The 20012-nt window shown below is 38.9% G+C and overlaps 1 protein-coding gene across 4 annotated transcripts in view; it reads left to right on the top strand.

Moving 5' to 3' along the window:
* WARS2 (tryptophanyl tRNA synthetase 2, mitochondrial) overlaps positions 1 to 20012 on the top strand; it is a 142657-nt gene that overhangs the window by 43912 nt on the left and 78733 nt on the right. For 3 of the 4 annotated variants that reach the window (XM_057500599.1, XM_036924441.2, XM_057500600.1), the window contains one exon: positions 19164 to 19421. The exons of the other annotated variant lie outside the window; for it this stretch is intronic. In XM_057500599.1, coding sequence (XP_057356582.1) covers positions 19164 to 19421 — 258 coding nt within the window. The remainder of the gene's footprint in view (positions 1 to 19163; positions 19422 to 20012) is intronic. 4 annotated transcript variants of the gene reach the window in all.

The raw sequence follows: 20012 nt of genomic DNA, 5'->3' as shown, positions 1-20012 counted from the left end.
TATTTTCTACATTGATTCCCAAGTCTGAGCATCTGGTTTCATTTCTAAGCAGAAATGAACCCATTTTTTGTGGTGCTGAATCAGCATTTTCTCTCCAGATCCCAGGCTTTTCATACTTTCTGGAAGAAAGAGCTGATGGTGGCAGAACAATGCTGAGCTGGGGCCAAAGAAGGCTTCAGAGAAGCATCTAGCTCCTCCACACCAGGGCTGAAGTGCTATTTCTATGCTAGATCTCATCTGTTTCAGCTCTTAAATCACTAATTGGAAGTAGAGGCATTTTCAAGAAAATGTTGAAGATATAGTCAAGGAACCTAGCATTGAAATAGTAGGTTGATATATGATAAAATTCAGAAATACTAACAGAGAGAGCTAAAGAGTGAGTCTTAAGCTGTATTTTTTATTTATACATAATTAGAAGAATAAATAGACTTATAGAAAGAGATTTTCAAACCAATTAGTTCATAATGTTGTTGATAACTTTTTAGCATAACCTGTGATGACATGACATTTATGGAGCCAGTTAGACATAGTGGCTGTTAGCCAAGGTTTTGGTTTACCTTTGAGTGTAGTTAATACAGGTGTGTGAATGACTAATTGATGTTACAGCTGAATACAAGCAGGGCTTTGTAATAAGAGTCTTAAAATCTTTAGTTGAAGTCTTTGCTTCCCACCACCATGCCAAAATTGAAAGTGTTTCAAAGCCAATAGGCAGTCGTCTTTGGATGTATTTTATTCACTTGGGATTAAGGACAGAAGCTGTCTTTAGTTAGTCACAAAACTTATCTTTTGTCATAATTAGCAGCTTTGGATTTTTCCATGGCTTTTGGGTACAGTAATTAAGATAATGTTGAGTTTGGGATATACTCAGTACCTTAGGACAGGAATGGTCTGTCAGACTGATAAATATGTTCTCCTTTTGATTTGAACACCCACCCTGTCTTCTGGAATATTATCAAATCCCAGGGCTGAAGCTGCCTATTGGCAATGCCGATTCTGCTACAAAATGAGCCAGTGAATGTACTGATTGGAAGTGGCATTTGTTGAGAATATAACACCTGAAATAAAAATGAAGCCCTATTTTGTAAAATGCTCCCTTTTTGTCCTCTGTTCACTGTGATAGGATGATAGGTTGATAATGCTCCAGACTTCCCCGTGAGTGTGAAGAATGCCTGTGACCTTGTCTTGAAGCTGTTTTCTTTGTGGTTTGCCTCCTGTCCACTGGGAAGCCATGCTCCTTTCGTTTTCATTCTTTTCCAACTCCAGTGCTTTTGAACACAGAACCCCCATCCTCCCACCACCCAGTCCTCACATTCCAGCCCTGTGATGTCATGGTACCAGGCCGTAGCTCCCCTGCCATGCTGTCAGGCTGCCTGCTGACTCTTACAGGGGGAACATATGGGAACATAAACTCACCACAGAAGAGCAGGACACTCTGTATATTTTTAAGACCAGAAATCCAACTCTTATTTTGAGGCTGTATTTTTTAATAGCTACTGAGAATTAAACAAAACATTTCTTGTCACTCTTATTTCTCAATAATACCATTCCCGTTGCATGGATGTATAGAATCACAGAAACTAGAGAATAGAAAAGATGCATTATTAGATCATGTCTAGTCCATTCCCACTGGTCACCGTTCTTATTAATCACACAGTCTGTCCTTTAGTGCTTTTCTTCTCTTGTTTTCTTAAGAATTAGTTTCTCCATTTCTCCTGGGGAATAATTTCTTAGTTTGACCATGGAGGAATTTATGTGTAAGTATGCATATTCTTTTTCTGAGCTTGATATTCCTAGTCTTTATAACCCTTTATATTAGCATAAACAGTCCCTCTTCATCCTAGGTCAAGTATTTCTAGATGGTATTTTTTTTCCTCTTTCATTTATTAAATTCAGGCTTGTTTTTCTGCTTTGCTTTCTCTCTTCATCTATCAGTCCCTGAAGCCCATTAATCATTCATTACCTCACTGAAAGTACCTTTGCTTATTCCCATATCAGGAACCTAAGGCTGTTAAGGTCCTAAGGTACTGGAGGAAGCCTCACTGATATGTACTTATTCTATGCTAATTTCTCTCTTTCTCTCTCCCAGCCTCAGTTTTTAACTACAAATTATTTCTAAAATAATCTTTCTGAATTATGATTTAGGGAGTTATCTTTTGAAGGCTGTGTGTGTGTGTGTGTGTGTGTGTGTGGTTTTAAGTAGCAAGATTATATTTGTTCTCAGTTACTTCAAATATATTTTTCACATCCTCAAAGCCACAAATCTTTTAGGTCTCCTGAGTGCTTGGATGAAGTACAATTCTGGACCAAGGAATTCTAATACATCGGAAGGATGTAGCATTCTATTTTAGGGCTGTTATCTCAGGAGAAGAAAGGAAAAAAGCAGATATGGGCAAAATAGACTGTATTTGTAGGATTTGAAGTTCTTGGGGAAAAAGAAGGACAAAATTTGAAAGTAGCCTTAGTACTCACATAAACTAGTCTTAGTTATGAAGCCTTTTTTTTATGTCTCGCTTTTTTGAGGAATAATTAACAAATAGAATTGTAAGATATTTAAAGTGTACATGATGGTGATTTCATTTATGTATACATTGTGAAAGGTTCCCCCATCTTGTTAATTAACAATTCATCACCTTACTTATTATTTATTTATTGGTGAGAACATTTAGGTTCTACGCTTGGCAAATTTCAGTTTTACAATACAGTCTTATTATCTATAGTCACCATGTTTTATATTACATCTACATATACTATATGATTTCCTGTATCAGAGGACCCAATATTATGAAGACACCAGTTCTCTCTAAAGCAATCTATAGACTCAATGTAATCCTAATAAAAAAATCTGAGTTTTTTTTTCCTCTTCGAACATTTCAAAATGATTCTAAAATATATTGAGAAGTGTAAAAAGCCATGGATGGGTAATATACTCTTGAAGAAGAAGATAGAAAGATTTGCTCTAATAGGTCCCAAGATTTATTAAAAAGGCAACGTGGTACTGGTGCAGAGATAGACAAATAGACCAGTGGAACAGAAGAGAAAGAATAGATACAGACGCAAGCACATAGATATATTTGATTTATGAAAGAAGTGACACTCCAGAGCAGTGTGGAAAGACAGTCTTTTCAATAAATGGTACTGGAATAATCAGGTATCCACATGGCAGGCAGAGGCGTCAACTGAATGCCTACCTCACACCATTTGCAAAAAACTCCAAATGGATACAGATTTAAATGTGAAAGATAAATTTAAAACAACTCACACATACACACATGTATGATTTATATATATATTTATGTGTACACACTCATATCTTCAAGACCTCAGGGTATTAAAAAATTTCTATGACATACGAATCTGTAGTCAAAAATTATGCATTTGGTAAAATGAAGACTAATTCTTCATCAAAAGATAAAGACAGCCATAAAAGAAGCGACTATATTGGCCACATGTTTAATTGACAAAATACTATTATCCACAATATAAAAAACTAAGTCAGAGGTGGAGCCAAGATGGCAGCGTGAGTAGAGCAGTGGAAATCTCCTCCCAAAACCACATATATTTTTGAAAATACAACATACACAACTCTCCCTAAAAGAGAGACCAGAAGACGCAGGACAACAGCCAGACTACATCCACAACTGTGAGAACCCAGCGCCTCGTGAAGGGGGTAAGATACAAGCCACGGCCGAGAGGGACCCGAGCGCCCCTCACCCCAGCAACCAGAAGAAGGAGAGGAGTTGGAGCGGGGAGGGAGAGGGAGCCCAGGACTGCTGAACACCCAGCCCTATCCATCTGCACCCAGAGAGCAGACACACAGTGCGTGGGGTGCTGGATACTAGGGAAACAGCTTGCGCCCCGGGGATGAAGAAAAGCGAGTGCCTTTTGAAAGTCTTAAAGGGACAGGGACCACACAGCTGGACGGAAGCATCCCAGGACACAGCCCAGCAGCTGGGAATCCCGGGGAACTCTGGGAACTCTAACCCCTGGACAGCAGGGCAGCTTGGAGGCCCCTCACGGAGATAAACAGCCTCCTGGCAGTTTCCCTTCTGACACGGCTCTGCCATATTGGAGCAGCAGCCCAAGGCAGGCCATGCCCACAGCAAATGGAGAGCTAAACTCCATAGTGGCCGGGCAAGAACCAGAAACCCCATCTGTGCGCAGCTGCCAGCACAAGCCGCTAGAGGTCACTGTTATCCAAGGAGAGAAAGGCCACAAACCAACAAAAAGGGATGTTCTCCCAGCCATCCATCACTTGCGCTAGCTCCGTAAACACTCTCTATCACCATGAAAAGGCAGAAAAATTTGATACAGAGCAAAATCACAACCCCTGAGAAGGAGATAGACCTAATAAGTCTCTCTGAAAAAGAATTCAAAATAAAAATCATAAACATGCTGACAGAGCTGCAGAGAAATATACAAGAGCTAAGGGAAGACGTTTGGAGGGAGATTACAGAAGTGAAACAATCTCTGGAAGGATTTATAAGCAGAATGGATGAGATGCAAGAGGCCATTGATGGAATAGAAACCAGAGAACAGGAACGCATAGAAGCTGATGCAGAGAGAGATAAAAGGATCTCCAGAAATGAAACAATATTAAGAGAACTGTGTGACCAATCCAAAAGGAACAATATCTGCATTATAGGAGTACCAGAAGAAGAAGAAGAGAGAGAAAAAGTGGTAGAAAGTGTCTTTGAAGAAATAATTTCTGAGAACTTCCTCAAACTGGGGGAGGAAATGGTTGCTCAGACTACGGAGGCACACAGAACTCCCGAGAGACGGGATCCAAAGAGGTCAACACCAAGACACATAATTAAAATGGCAAAGATCAAGGACAGGGACAGAGTATTAAAGGCAGCCAGAGAGAGTAAAAAGGTCACCTACAAAGGAAAATCCATCAGGCTATCATCAGACTTCTCAACAGAAACCTTACAGGCCATAAGAGAATGGCATGATATATTTAATGCAATGAAACAGAAGGGCCTTGAACCAAGGATACTGTATCCAGCACGATTATCATTTAAATATGAAGGAGGGATTAAACAATTCCCACACAAGCAAAAGTTGGGGGAATTTGCCTCCCACAAACCACCTCTACAGGGTATCTTAGAGGGACTGCTCTAGATGGGAACACTCCTAAAAAGAGCACAGAACAAAACACCCAACCTATGAAGAATGGAGGAGGAGGAAAAAGAAGGGAAAGAAATAATCATCAGACTGTGTTTATAATAGCTCAATAAGCGAGTGAGGTCAGACAGTAAGGTAGTAAACAAGCTAACCTTGAACCTTTGGTAACCACAAATCTAAAGCCTGCAATGGCAATAAGTACATATCTTTCAATAATCACCCTAAATGTAAATGGACTGAATGCACCAATCAAAAGACACAGAGTAATAGAATGGATAAAAAAGCAAGACCCATCTTTATGCTGCTTACAAGAGACTCACCTCAAGCCCAAAGACATGCACAGATTAAAAGTCAAGGGTTGGAGAAAGATATTTCACGCAAACAACAAGAGAGAAAAAAGCAGGTGTTGCAATACTAGTATCAGACAAAATAGACTTCAAAATAAAGAAAGTAACGAGATAAAGAAGGACATTACATAATGATAAAGGGCTCTGTCCAACAACAGGATATAACCCTTATAAACATATATGCACCCAATACAGGAGCACCAATATATGTGAAACAAATACTAACAGAATTAAAGGAGGAAATAGAATGCAATGCATTCATTATGGGAGACTTTAACACACCACTTACTCCAAAGGACAGATCCACCAGACAGAAAATAAGTAAGGACACAGAGGCACTGAGCAACACACTAGAACAGATGGACCTAATAGACATCTACAAAACTCTACACCCAAAAGCAGCAGGATACACATTCTTCTCAAGAGCACATGGAACATTCTCCAGAGTAGACCACATACTAGGCCACAAAAAGAACCTCAGTAAATTCCAAAAGATTGAAATCCTACCAACCGTCTTTTCAGACCACAAAGGTATAAAACTAGAAATAAATTGTACAAAGAAAGCAAAAAGGCTCACAAACACATGGAGGCTTAACAACATGCTCCTAAATAATAAATGGATCAATGACCAAATTAAAATGGAGATCCAGCAATATATGGAAACAAATGACAACAACAACACAAAGCCCCAACTTCTGTGGGATGCAGCAAAAGCAGTCTTAAGAGGAAAGTATTTAGCAATCCAGGCATATTTAAAGAAGGAAGAACAATCCCAAATGAATAGTCTAATGTCACAATTATCAAAACTGGAAAAAGAAGAACAAATGAGGCCTAAGGTCAGCAGATGGAGGGACATAATAAAGATCAGAGAAGAAATAAACAAAATTGAGAAGAATAAAACAATAGAAAAAATCAATGAAACCAAGTGCTGGTTCTTTGAGAAAATAAACAAAATAGATAAGCCTCTAGCCAGACTTATTAAGAGAAAAAGAGAGTCTACACACATGAACAGAATCAGAAACAAGAAAGGAAAAATCACTATGGACCCCACAGAAATACAAAGAATTATGAGAAAATACTATGAAAAATTATATGCTAACAAACTGGATAACCTAGAAGAAATAGACAACTTCCTAGAAAAATACAACCTTCCAAGGCTGACCCAGGAAGAAACAGAAAATCTGATTAGACCAATTACCAGCAAGTAAATTGAATTGGTAATCAAAAATCTACCAAAGAACAAAACCTCTGGACCAGATGGTTTCACTGCTGAGTTTTATTAAACATTTAGTGAAGACCTAATACACATCCTCCTTAAAGTTTTCCAAAAAGTAGAAGAGGAAGGAACAGTTCCAAACTCATCCTATGAAGCCAACATCACTCTAATACCAAAACCAGGCAAAGACAACAAAAAAAGAAAATTACAGACCAATATCCCTGAAGAACAAAGCTGCAAAAATACTCAACAAAATATTAATAAACCAAACTAAAAAATACATCAAAAAGATCGTCCATCATGATCAAGTGGGATTCATCCCAGGGATGCAAGGATGGTACAACATTCGAAAATCCGTCAAAACCATCCACCACATCAACAAAAAGAAGGAAAAAAACCACATGATCATCTCCATAGATAATGAAAATCATTTGACAAAATTCAACATCCATTCATGATAAAAATTCTCTAGAAGGGTATAGAAGGCAAGTATACCTCAACATAATAAAGGCCATATATGACAAACTCAGAGCCAACAGTATACTTAACAGTGAGAAGCTGAAAGCTTTTTCTTTAAGATCAGGAAGACAAGGATGCTCACCCTCCCCACTTTTATTCAACATAGTTCTGGAGGTCCTAGCCATGGCAATCAGACAACACAAAGAAATAAAAGGCATCCAGATTGGTAAGGAAGAAGTTAAACTGTTCCTGTTTGCAGATGACATAAAAACCCTAAAGAATCTACTCCAAAACTACTAGACCTAATATCTGAATTCAGCAAAGTTGTGGGATACAAAATTAATACACACAAATCTGTTGCATTCTTATACACTAGCGATGACCTAGTGGAAAGAGAAATCAGGAAAACAATTCCATTCACAATTGCATCAAAAATAATAAAATACCCAGGAATAAACCTAACCAAGAAAGTGAAAGACCTATACCCTGAAAAATACGGGACACTCAAGAGAAATGAAAGAGAACACTAATAAATGGAAATTCATCCCATGCTCTTGGCCAGGAAGAATTAATATTGTCAAAATGGCCATCCTGCCTAAAGCAATCTAGAGATTCAATGAAATCCCTGTCAAAATACCTACAGCATTCTTTAATGAACTAGAGCAAATAGTCCAAAAATTCATATGGAACCACAAAAGACCCCGAATAGCCAAAGCAATCCTGAGAAAGAAGAATGAAGCAGGCAGAATTATGCTCCCTGACTTCATGCTCTACTACAAAGCCTCAGTAATCAAGACAGTTTGGTACTGGTGCACAAGAACAGACCCACAGACTAGTGGAACAGATAGAGTCCAGATATAAACCCAAGCATATATGGTCAATTAATATATGATAAAGGAGCTATGGATATACAATGAGGAAATGACAGCTGCCTCAACAGCTGGTGTTGGCAAAACTGGACAGCTACATGTAAGAGAATGAAACTGGATTATTGTCTAACCCCATACACAAAAGTAAACTCAAAATGGATCAAAGACCTGGATGTAAGTCATGAAACCATAAAACTCTTAGAAGATAATACTGGCAAAATATCCTGAATATAAACATGAACAACTTTTTCTTGAACACATCTCCTTGGGCAAGGGAAACACAATGAAAAATGAACAAATGGGACTACATCATGCTAAAAAGCTTCTGTACAGCAAAGGACACTATCAGCAGAACAAAAAGGAATCCTACAGTATGGGAGAATATATTTGTAAATGACATATCTGAGAAGGAGTTAACATCCAAAATATATAAGGAACTCATATGCCTCAACACCCAAAAAAAAATAACCATATTAAAAAATGGGTGGAGGATATGAACAGACTATTTCCAAAGAAGAAATTCAGATGGCCAACAGGCACATGAAAAGATGCTCCATATCATTAGTTATCAGGAAAATGCAAATTAAAACCACAATGAGATATCACCTCACACCTGTTAGGATGGCCAACATAGAAAAGAATAGGAACAAGAAATGCTGCTGAGGATGTGGAGAAAGGGTAACTCTCCTACACTGCTGGTGGGAATGTAAAATAGTTCAACCATGATGGGAAGCAGTATGGAGTGTCCTCAAAAAACTTAAAATAGAAATACCATTTGACCCAGGAATTCCACTCCTAGGAATTTACCCTAAGAATGCAGTTTCCCAGTCTCAAAAAGACATATGTACACTTATGTTTATCACAGCACTATTTACAGTAGCCAAGAAATGGAAGCAATCTAAGTGTCCATCAGTAGATGAATGGATAAAGAAGATGTGGTACATGTACACAATGGCATATTATTCAGCCATGAGAAGAAAACACATCCTACCATTTGCAACAACATAGATGGAGCTAGAGGGTATTATGCTCAGTGAAATAAGCCAGGCGGGGAAAGACAAGTACCAAATGATTTCACTCATCTGTGGAGCATAAGAACAAAGCAAAAACTGAAGGAACGTAACAACCATAGACTCACAGATCCCAAGAATGGACTAACAGTTGCCAAAGGGAAAAGGATTGGTGGGGGAGTGGGATGGGAGGGAGAATGGGAGTAAAGGGCATTATGATTAGCACACATAAATGTAGCGGGGGGTCACCAGGAAGGCAGTATAGCACAGAGAAGACAAGTAGTGATTCTATAGCATCTTACTACACTGATGGTCAGTGACTGTAATGGGGTACATGGTGGGGACTTGATAATGGGGGGAATCTAGTAACCACAGTGTTGCTCATGTATTTGTATATTAATGATACCAAAATAAAAAAATAAAAAATAAAAATTTAAAAAACATTACAATACTGGAAAAATACTGAGAATGTGTAGAAGCAGGAGTTGGTCATAGAAATCACAAGTTGTTACTTAGAAATAGTTTAGAACACTGTGATACAGTTGCATTTACATAATTTGTACCTCATTATATATAAATAAGGTATATACACTAGAGAAAGTTGGCACACAATACACAAAGATATCAGAATGTCCTCTTCCCATGCCACCTCCGTAAATTTTTTTTCAGATTTCAAATCTACAGAAAAATTGCCAAATTAATACAATGAATGTAATTATGTCTTAATTGATGGTGGCTAAGCAAAACATGGTAGCCAGTGGAAAGAACAAACATGGGCTTTGAAGTCAATGATATCTGGCTTGGTACTCCAACTTCACCACTTACTGGCTCTGTGACCATGGGCAGTCTATTAAGATTTGTGAACCTCAGTGTTTCTCATCTGTAAACTGGAGATAATAAAATGCTTCCTAAATTGGACATCATAATGATTAAAAACATTAATGTATATGAAGAATTAAGCATAAATGCCTGCAACATAGTAGTCCAGCAAATGATGGCTGCCGTAATTAGTATTTTTTGTCATTAAAAGTGATAATGCATTTTATTTTTTCAGAACCATTTGGTTACAGAATATTTACTGATAAACACTCATTTTTGGTTTTTCACTATAGAATGCACAGTCATTCAAGGGGAAAATAACATTTTTCTCACCGTGTATTAAATTTTTTCTTCTCATTTTCCTATTATAACTTCAGTATTAGAATGTGTAAACCAGTGGGAAAACATGAGCATGACTAAAGTGTTTTCATAATTTTAAAAATTACACAGAATTAAAAACTCCTTTGAGAGGAGGGGGCGGAAGATGGCGGCGTGAGTAGAGCAGGGGAAATCTCCTCCCAAAACAACATATATCTATGAAAATATAACAAAGACAACCCTTCCTAGAATAAAGACCAGAGGACACAGGACAATATCCAGACCACATCCGCACCTGAGAGAACCCAGCAACTCGCGAACGGGGTAAGATACAAGCCCCGGCCCGGCGGGAGCCGAGCGCCCATCCCCCGAACTCCCGGCCGGAGAAGAATAGGCAGAGCGGGAGGGAGACGGAGCACAGGGCTGCCGAACACCCAGCCCCAGCCATCCGGGCCAGAGCGCAGACACAGTATGTGCCCAGGGGACCCTGGATACTAGGAAAGCAGGGCAGCAAGAACAGTGAGTGGGCACTGGAGGCCGGGTGTTGGAGGATATAAGAAAAGCGCGCGACAATTTTCTTTTTTATTGCTTTTTTGCTGTTTTGTTTTGGCGAGCGCTTTTTGGAAGTCTTAAAGGGATAGGGGCCCCAATACTAGGGAAACAAGGCAGCAAGACCGGTTAGCAGAGGCCCGAGGCTGGCACCGGAGAATAAAGGAAAACGAACGACCACCTTTTTTTTTTAATTAAAAAAACTTTTTTTTTTTTTAATTAAAAAATTTTTTTCTCTCTTTTTTTTTTTTTTTTTGGTGGTCGTTGTTTTGTTTTGGTGGGTGCTTTTTGGAAGTCTTAAAGGGGCAGGGCGGGACACTTAATCCAGAGGTAGGGAATCCGGGGATCTCTGGGCACCCTAACCCCTGGGCTGCAGGGAGCAGGGAGGCCCCTTACGGAGATAAATAGCCTCCCAGCCGCTCCTGCTTCAACGCGACTCCACCATTTTGGAGTAGCTGCCCGAGCCAGGCCACGCCCACAGCAACAGCGGAGATTAACTCCATAGCAGCCGGGCAGGAAGCAGAAACCCTGTCTGCGCGCAGCTGCACAGCACAAGCCACTAGAGGTCGCTGTTCTCCCAGGGGAGGAGAGCCACAAACCAACAAGAAAGGAAGTCCTTCCAGCCGTCACTCGTCCCAGTTCTGCAGACTATTCCTATCACCATGAAAAGGCAAAGCTACAGGCAGACAAAGATCATAGAGACAACACCAGAGAAGGAGACAGACCTAACCAGTCTTCCTGACGAAGAATTCAAAATAAGAATCATAAACATGCTGACAGAGATGCAGAGAAATACGCAAGAGAAATGGGATGAAGTCCGGAAAGAGATCACAGATGCCAGAAAGGAGATCAGAGAAATGAAACAAACTCTGGAAGGGTTTATAAGCAGAATGGATAGAATGCAAGAGGCCATTGATGGAATTGAAATCAGAGAACAGGAACGCATAGAAGCTGACATAGAGACAAAAGGATCTCCAGGAATGAAACAATATTAAGAGAACTGTGTGACCAATCCAAAAGGAACAATATCCGTATTATAGGGGTCCCAGAAGAAGAACAGAGAGGAAAAGAGATGGAAAGTATCTTAGAAGAAATAATTGCTGAAAACTTTCGCAACCTGGGGGAGGAAATAATCGAACAGACCACGGAAATACACAGAACCCCCAACAGAAAGGATCCAAGAAGGACAACACCAAGACACATAATAATTAAAATGGCAAAGATCAAGGACAAGGAAAGAGTGTTAAAGGCAGCTAGAGAGAAAAAGGTCACCTATAAAGGGAAACCCATCAGGCTAACATCAGACTTCTCAACAGAAACCCTACAGGCCAGAAGAGAATGGCATGATATATTTAATGCAATGAAACAGAAGGGCCTTGAACCAAGGATACTGTATGTAGCACGACTATCATTCAAATATGATGGTGGGATTAAACAATTCCCAGACAAACAAAAGCTGAGGGAATTTGCTTTCCACAAACCACCTCTACAGAACATCTTACAGGGACTGCTCTAGATGGCAGCTCTCCTAGAAAGAGCCCACACAAAACACCCAACATATGAAGAATCGAGGAGGAGGAACAAGAAGGGAGAGAAGAAAAGAATCTCCAGACAGTGTATATAAAAGCTCAATAAGCGAGCTAAGTTAGGCAGTAAGATACTGAAGAGGCTAACCTTGAACCTTTGGTAACCACGAATTTAAAGCCTGCAATGGCAATAAGTACATATCTTTCAATAGTCACCCTCAATGTTAATGGGTTGAATGCACCAATCAAAAGACACCAGGTAACAGAGTGGATAAAAAGCAAGACCCATCTATATACTGCTTACAAGAAACTCACCTCAAACCCAAAGACATGTACAGACTAAAAGTCAAGGGATGGAAAAACAGATTTCAAGCAAACAACAGTGAGAAGAAAGCAGGGGTTGCAGTACTAATATCAGACAAAATAGACTTCAAAACAAAGAAAGTAACAAGAGATAGCAAAGGACACTACATAATGATAAAGGGCTCAGTCAAACAAGAGGATATAACCATTCTAAATATATATGCACCCAACACAGGAGCACCAGCATATGTGAAACAAATACTAACAGAACTAAAGGGGGATATAGACTGCAATGTATTCATTCTAGGAGACTTCAACACACCACTCACCACAAAGGATAGATCCACCGGGCAGAAAATAAGTAAGGACACGGAAGCACTGAACAACACAGTAGAACAGATGGACCTAATAGACATCTATAGAACTCTACATCCAAAAGCTACAGGATATACATTCTTCTCAAGTGCACATGGAACATTCTCCAGAATAGAGCACATACTAGGCCACAAAAAGAGCCTCAGAAAATTCCAAAAGATTGAAATCCTACCAACCAACTTTTCAGACCACAAAGGCATAAAACTAGAAATAAACTGTACAAAGAAAGCAAAGAGGCTCACAAACACATGGAGGCTTAACAACACGTTCCTAAATAATCAATGGATCAATGACCAAATTAAAATGGAGATCCAGCAATATATGGAAACAAATGACAACAAAAACACTAAGCCCCAACTTCTGTAGGACACAGCAAAAGCAGTCTTAAGAGGAAAGTATATAGCAATCCAAGCATATTTAAAAAAGGAAGAGCAATCCCAAATGAATGGTCTAATGTCACAATTATTGAAATTGGAAAAAGAAGAACAGATGAGGTCTAAGGTCAGCAGAAGGAGGGACATAATAAAGATCAGAGAAGAAAAAATTAAATTGAGAAGAATAAAACAATAGCAAAAATCAATGAAACCAAGAGCTGGTTCTTTGAGAAAATAAACAAAATAGATAAGCCTCTAGCCAGACTTATTAAGAAGAAAAGAGAGTCAACACAAATCAACAGTATCAGAAACGAGAAAGGAAAAATCACGACGGACCCCACAAAAATACAAAGAATTATTAGAGAATACTATGAAAACCTATATGGTAACAAGCTGGGAAACCTAGCAGAAATGGACAACTTCCTAGAAAAATACAACCTTCCAAGATTGACCCAGGAAGAAACAGAAAATCTAAACAGACCAATTACCAGCAACGAAATTGAAGCAGTAATCAAAAAACTACCAAAGAACAAAACCCCCGGGCCAGATGGATTTACCTCGGAATTTTATCAGACATACAGGGAAGACATAATACCCATTCTCCTTAAAGTTTTCCAGAAAATAGAGGAGGAGTGGATACTCCCAAACTCATTCTATGAAGCTAACATCACCCTAATACCAAAACTAGGCAAAGACCCCACCAAAAAAGAAAACTAGAGACCAATATCCCTGATGAACACAGATGCAAAAATACTCAACAAAATATTAGCAAACCGAATTCAAAAATACATCAAAAGGATCATACACCATGACCAAGTGGGATTCATCCCAGGGATGCAAGGATGGTACAACATTCGAACGTCCATCAACATCATCCACCACATCAACAAAAAGAAAGACAAAAACCACATGATCATCTCCATAGATGCTGAAAAAGCATTTGACAAAGGTCAACACCCATTCATGATAAAAACTCTCAGCAAAATGGGAATAGAGGGCAAGTACCTCAACATAATAAAGGCCATCTATGATAAACCCACAGCCAACATTATATTGAACAGCGAGAAGCTGAAAGCATTTCCTCTGAGATCAGGAACTAGACAGGGATGCCCACTCTCTCCACTGTTATTTAACATAGTACTAGAGGTCCTAGCCACGGCAATCAGAAAAAACAAAAAAATACAAGGAATCCAGATTGGTAAAGAAGAAGTTAAACTGTCACTATTTGCAGATGACATGATATTGTACATAAAAAACCCTAAAGACTCCACCCCAAAACTACTAGAACTGATATCGGAATACAGCAAAGTTGCAGGATACAAAATCAACACACAGGAATCTGTGGCTTTCCTATATACTAACAATGAACCAACAGAAAGAGAAATCAGGAAAACAACTCCATTCACAATTGCATCAAAAGAAATAAAATACCTAGGAATAAACCTAACCAAAGAAGTGAAAGACTTATACTCTGAAAACTACAAGTTACTCTTAAGAGAAATTAAAGGGGACACTAACAGATGGAAACTCATCCCATGCTCGTGGCTAGGAAGAATTAATATCGTCAAAATGGCCATCCTGCCCAAAGCAATATACAGATTTGATGCAATCCCTATGAAACTACCAGCAACATTCTTCAATGAACTGGAACAAATAATTCAAAAATTCATATGGAAACACCAAAGACCCCGAATAGCCAAAGCAATCCTGAGAAAGAAGAATAAAGTAGGGGGCATCTCACTCCCCAACTTCAAGCTCTACTATAAAGCCATTGTAATCAAGACAATTTGGTACTGTCACAAGAGCAGAGCCACAGACCAATGGAACAGACTAGAGAATCCAGACATTAACCCAGACATATATGGTCAATTAGTATTTGATAAAGGAGCCATGGACATACAATGGCGAAATGACAGTCTCTTAAACAGGTGGTGCTGGCAAAACTGGACAGCTACATGTAGGAGAATGAAACTGGACCATTGTCTAACCCCGTATACAAAAGTAAACTCAAAATGTATCAAAGACCTGAATGTAAGTCATGAAACCATTAAACTCTTGGAAGTAAACATAGGCAAAAACCTCTTAGACATAAACATGAGTGACCTCTTCTTGAACATATCTCCCCGGGCAAGGAAAACAACAGCAAAAATGAGTAAGTGGGACTATATTAAGCTGAAAAGCTTCTGTACAGCAAAAGACACCATCAATAGAACAAAAAGGATCCCTACAGTATGGGAGAATATATTTGAAAATGACACATCCAATAAAGGCTTGACGTCCAGAATATATAAAGAGCTCACACACCTCAACAAACAAAAAACAAATAACCCAATTAAAAAATGGGCAGAGGAACTGAACAGATGGTTCTCCAAAAAAGAAATACAGAAGGCCAACAGACACATGAAAAGATGCTCCACATCGCTAATTATCAGAGAAATGCAAATTAAACTACAATGAGGTATCACCTCACACCAGTAAGGATGGCTGCCATCCAAAAGACAAACAGCAACAAATGTTGGCGAGGCTGTGGAGAAAGGGGAACCCTCCTACACTGCTGGTGGGAATGTAAGTTAGTTTAACCATTGTGGAAAGCAGTATGGAGGTACATCAAAATGCTCAAAACAGACTTACCATTTGACCCAGGAATTGCACTCCTAGGAATTTACCCTAAGAATGCAGCAATCAAGTATGAGAAAGATCAGTGCACCCCTATGTTTATCACAGCACTATTTACAATAGCCAAGAATTGGAAGCAACCTAAATGTCCATCGATAGATGAATGGATAAAGAAGAAGTGGTACATATACACAATGGAATACTACTCAGCCATAAGAAAAGGGCAAATCCAACCATTTGCAGCAACATGGATGGAGCTGGAGGGTATTATGCTCAGTGAAACCAGCCAAGCAGAGAAAGAGAAATACCAAATGATTTCACTCATCTGTGGAATATAAGAACAAAGGAAAAACTGAAGGAACAAAACAGCAGCAGAATCACAGAACTCAAGAATGGACTAACAGGTACCAAAGGGAAAGGGACTGGGGAGGATCGGTGGGTAGGGAGGGATAAGCGGGGGGAGAAGTAGGGGGGCATTAAGATTAGCATGCATGGGGGGGGTAGGAGAAAAGGGAGGGCTGTACAACACAGAGAAGGTAAGTAGGGATTCTACAACATTTTGCTATGCTGATGGACAGTGACTGTAAAGGGGTTTATAGGGGGGACCTGGTATAGGGGAGAGCCTAGTAAACATAATATTTGTCATGTAAGTGTAGATTAGTGATACCAAAAAAAAAAAAAAGGGCAGTTCCTGTGTGGAGACCACCAATGAGTTCTACACAAGGGTATAAAGGGCATATAAAAGTGTAGGCAAAGGGTCTGTTTGCGTTTATACAGAAGATCAAAGCCTAATTGGGCTACCCCGAAAATGAACTAAGATACGATAGGAAAGAGAACTTCCAACATCAGCACTCTCTGGAAGACTCATGCCAGAAGATGATCATCAAGAAACCCCAACAAAGATCCACGCACTGTCACAGGTGTAGATGCACTCATCCCACCATCTCCTGGACTTGCCATGGGAATGAAGGAGATATCTAAGCTGGCCTGTGCATACAGTAAAACAACAAATTTGACTGGATCTATACTGTTGGAACTCAACCAAGAATTAGGAGAAGTGCAAATTGTAGTGCTCCAAAATCTTACAACTACAGACTATTTACTGTTAAAAGAACATAAGGGATGTGAACATTCCCCAGGAATGGGTTGTTTTAATTTGTCTGATTTCTCTCAGACTGTTCAAGTTCAGTTGGAGAATATCCACCCTATCATAGATAAGTTTTCACAAATGCCTAAGGTGCCTAACTGGTTTTCTTGGTTTCACTGGAGATGGCTGGTAATTACAGGTATGCTTTGGTTATGTAACTATACTCCTATTATGTTAATGTGTGTGCGCAATTTAAGTAGTAGCTTAAAACCTATACATGCTGAAGTTACTCTACAAGAAGATATGTCAAAGAAATAATCAGATCTTCCCATGTTTTCTTCCGCCTGCTACTTCTATAGCTTTTCTTCTTCCTTCCTAATTACAACCCTTAAATAGAATTCGTGCCTCATATCAAATTTACCGAGTATCATAATTCTTCCAAGTGGTAAAGATACCTCAAGACAAATGCTGGGCATAGAAGCTACAGGGCATAAATATGCAAAGAAATAAAAAGCTAACCATTTCAAACAATAAGGCTTCTCTCTCACTTACCAACTTTACATTTCCCTGTATGGCCCCGGAAGGTGACTGGTTAGCCAGAGACGGGTAAGATTCCTTAAGGGAGGAACAACCTAAGACAGGCACAGTCGCAGGGGGGGTCATCAGGTGAGAAATTGGGGATCAACAGAGGTGAGGCTTAGAACCTCACTCCCCGTTCTGAGAGAAATCTTCTGCATACGTGGATGTTTTATTGCCCTTGTCTAACTTGGATTAACACATAGTCTACAGGCACACACCTGATCATCTACATTTGCTCCCTTACAACACTAAACTATGTTTTCTACCTTTATCTTGTATCTACCTACCACTTCAGCATTTTATTAAAAATGATAATAATAAAGAGAGAAATGTGGTATCCTCATATAAATCAAGTATAAAAACCAAATGAGTATTCATATTTGAACTGACTGTTTATAGTTCATAATGCATGAGCAAAACCAAAAGTTTCTGTGATGACTGCCCTTGTACTGTTCACTATGTAACTTATTCATTATGTAAGAATTTGTTCTCCATGTAAGAACTTGTTTGTTATGCCTCAGAAGATTGGAGACTGACGAAAATTAGGCTTGCGGTGGATTAATGATTGTGCATTGAGCATTGACTCCCCTATACAGAATTTTATTGTCGTTAACCATTTGATCAAAAAATATGAGATACCCTCACAAAAAAAAAAAAAAAAAAAGGACAGACTTCCAATGGTAAAATGAATAAGTAACCGGGATGTAATGTATAGCATAAGGAATATAGTCAAGATATTGTAACAGCTTGGTAGGGTGATAGCTGGAACCTGGAATTATGTATATAAATGTTTTACCACTGTGTTGTACACTTGAAACTAATGTAATGTAATACTGTGCATCAACTACCCTTCAATAAAAAATAATTATCTAAAAAAAAAACTCCTTTGAAGAAATAAAAAGCATTGTTTGATTTTTTCAAAATAGGAACTGTAGCATGAAAAGTTAAATAACTTTATCAAGAAGTAATGTTAAAAAGTGTAGGTTTCCTGATTTCCAGACTGAGATACTGCACACTAAATTATATCAGCAATTATTTTAAAGAAAATTAGGTGAATAGCAATGACCTTTAGCCTTATGCTATGTCCTTTATTGCCTTAACTGCCAAATGAATGAAATCACATGAAAAATCTTGAGGCCCTTTTAAATGCCAGTGAAATTTTATTCTGTCTGAAGTTTTTCTCACTAATTCCCAGATCCAGTCATCTTTTCCTCATGTGAAACCCTGCTTGTACCCCACTATGTATGTTTCTAAACTGATCATGAACATGCTGCCACATATTACTGTTACTTACCTTTTCATAAACATATCTCCAATGAGATTGCATTCTCTTGGGCAGGCAGCCTCTTTTATATGTGCCTTTGTATTTGTAATTTTAGAGTGCAAAAAACCCCCCACATTTTAAATATCCTTTCTGTCTCTAAAGGCACCTAACAGTGCTTTACCCAGAGTAGACACAAAATGAATGCATTAGGATGATGACTGTCAGAGTACAGTTTTAAAAAACAGGACTAGCCATCATAACTTAACCTGGGCATAGGATTTGTAGATTCTGCCTCTAAAGCAGCTATGTTTGTTTTCCTCTGTTCCAGAAAGATGCCATGAGGCGGGTATTCTCTGGCATTCAGCCTACAGGAATCCCCCACCTTGGCAATTACCTGGGAGCCATTAATAACTGGGTGAGATTACAGGAGGAACATGGCTCCATGTTGTACAGCATCGTTGACCTTCACTCCATCACTGTCCCCCAAGACCCAGCCATCCTTCGGCAGAGCATTTTGGACATGACTGCTGCTCTTCTTGCCTGTGGCATAAACCCAGAGAAAAGCATCCTTTTCCAACAATCTCAGGTCAGCTTCTATGTTAAGAACCAAGACATATTTTCATATTATTTAAGGAAAAATTTGAATGATTTATATAGCTCCTGTTTTTAAGGTTTTTAAAAAATTGTTCCAGAGTGACTTCATTAAATGTGATTATTTCATTTTCATGTTTTCCCTGAAGTCATATCATTGTCATTATAATACAGAATTATTTTTCATCTTTTCCTCCACTCTACTTGGTGAGTTTATAGTGCTTCATGTACCAAAAACTTGAATCTTATTAGTCCTTCTAACCCTGGAATTATTTTTCTATACTGGGTTGCATTCAAACTGATGAATTCATGCTTTTGACTAATCTGGTGATCAAGGGTAGAATTTAGCAACCAGTGGTTTTATGTAAGTCCATTGTTGCTTTACTGGATATTGCATTTGGAAGGCCTATTGGATAATTCCCATTGTTCATTCTTTGTATAATAGCTTTTGATAAGATTTGAGAGAACTAGCTGGGAATAGTAAGACTATGTCCAGTGTCTTGAGTCCAAGCCAAGAAAGGCGCCAGAACAAAGCCAAAATATTTGACTCATATCTTCACTATGGATGAATCAGTTTACTTTTGGA

Source organism: Manis pentadactyla, chromosome 4, assembly GCF_030020395.1.
Source record: "Manis pentadactyla isolate mManPen7 chromosome 4, mManPen7.hap1, whole genome shotgun sequence".
Lineage (NCBI taxonomy): Eukaryota > Metazoa > Chordata > Mammalia > Pholidota > Manidae > Manis > Manis pentadactyla.
The sequence above is the reverse complement of the archived record's forward strand: the minus strand, read 5'-3'. Positions and strand labels throughout refer to the sequence as shown.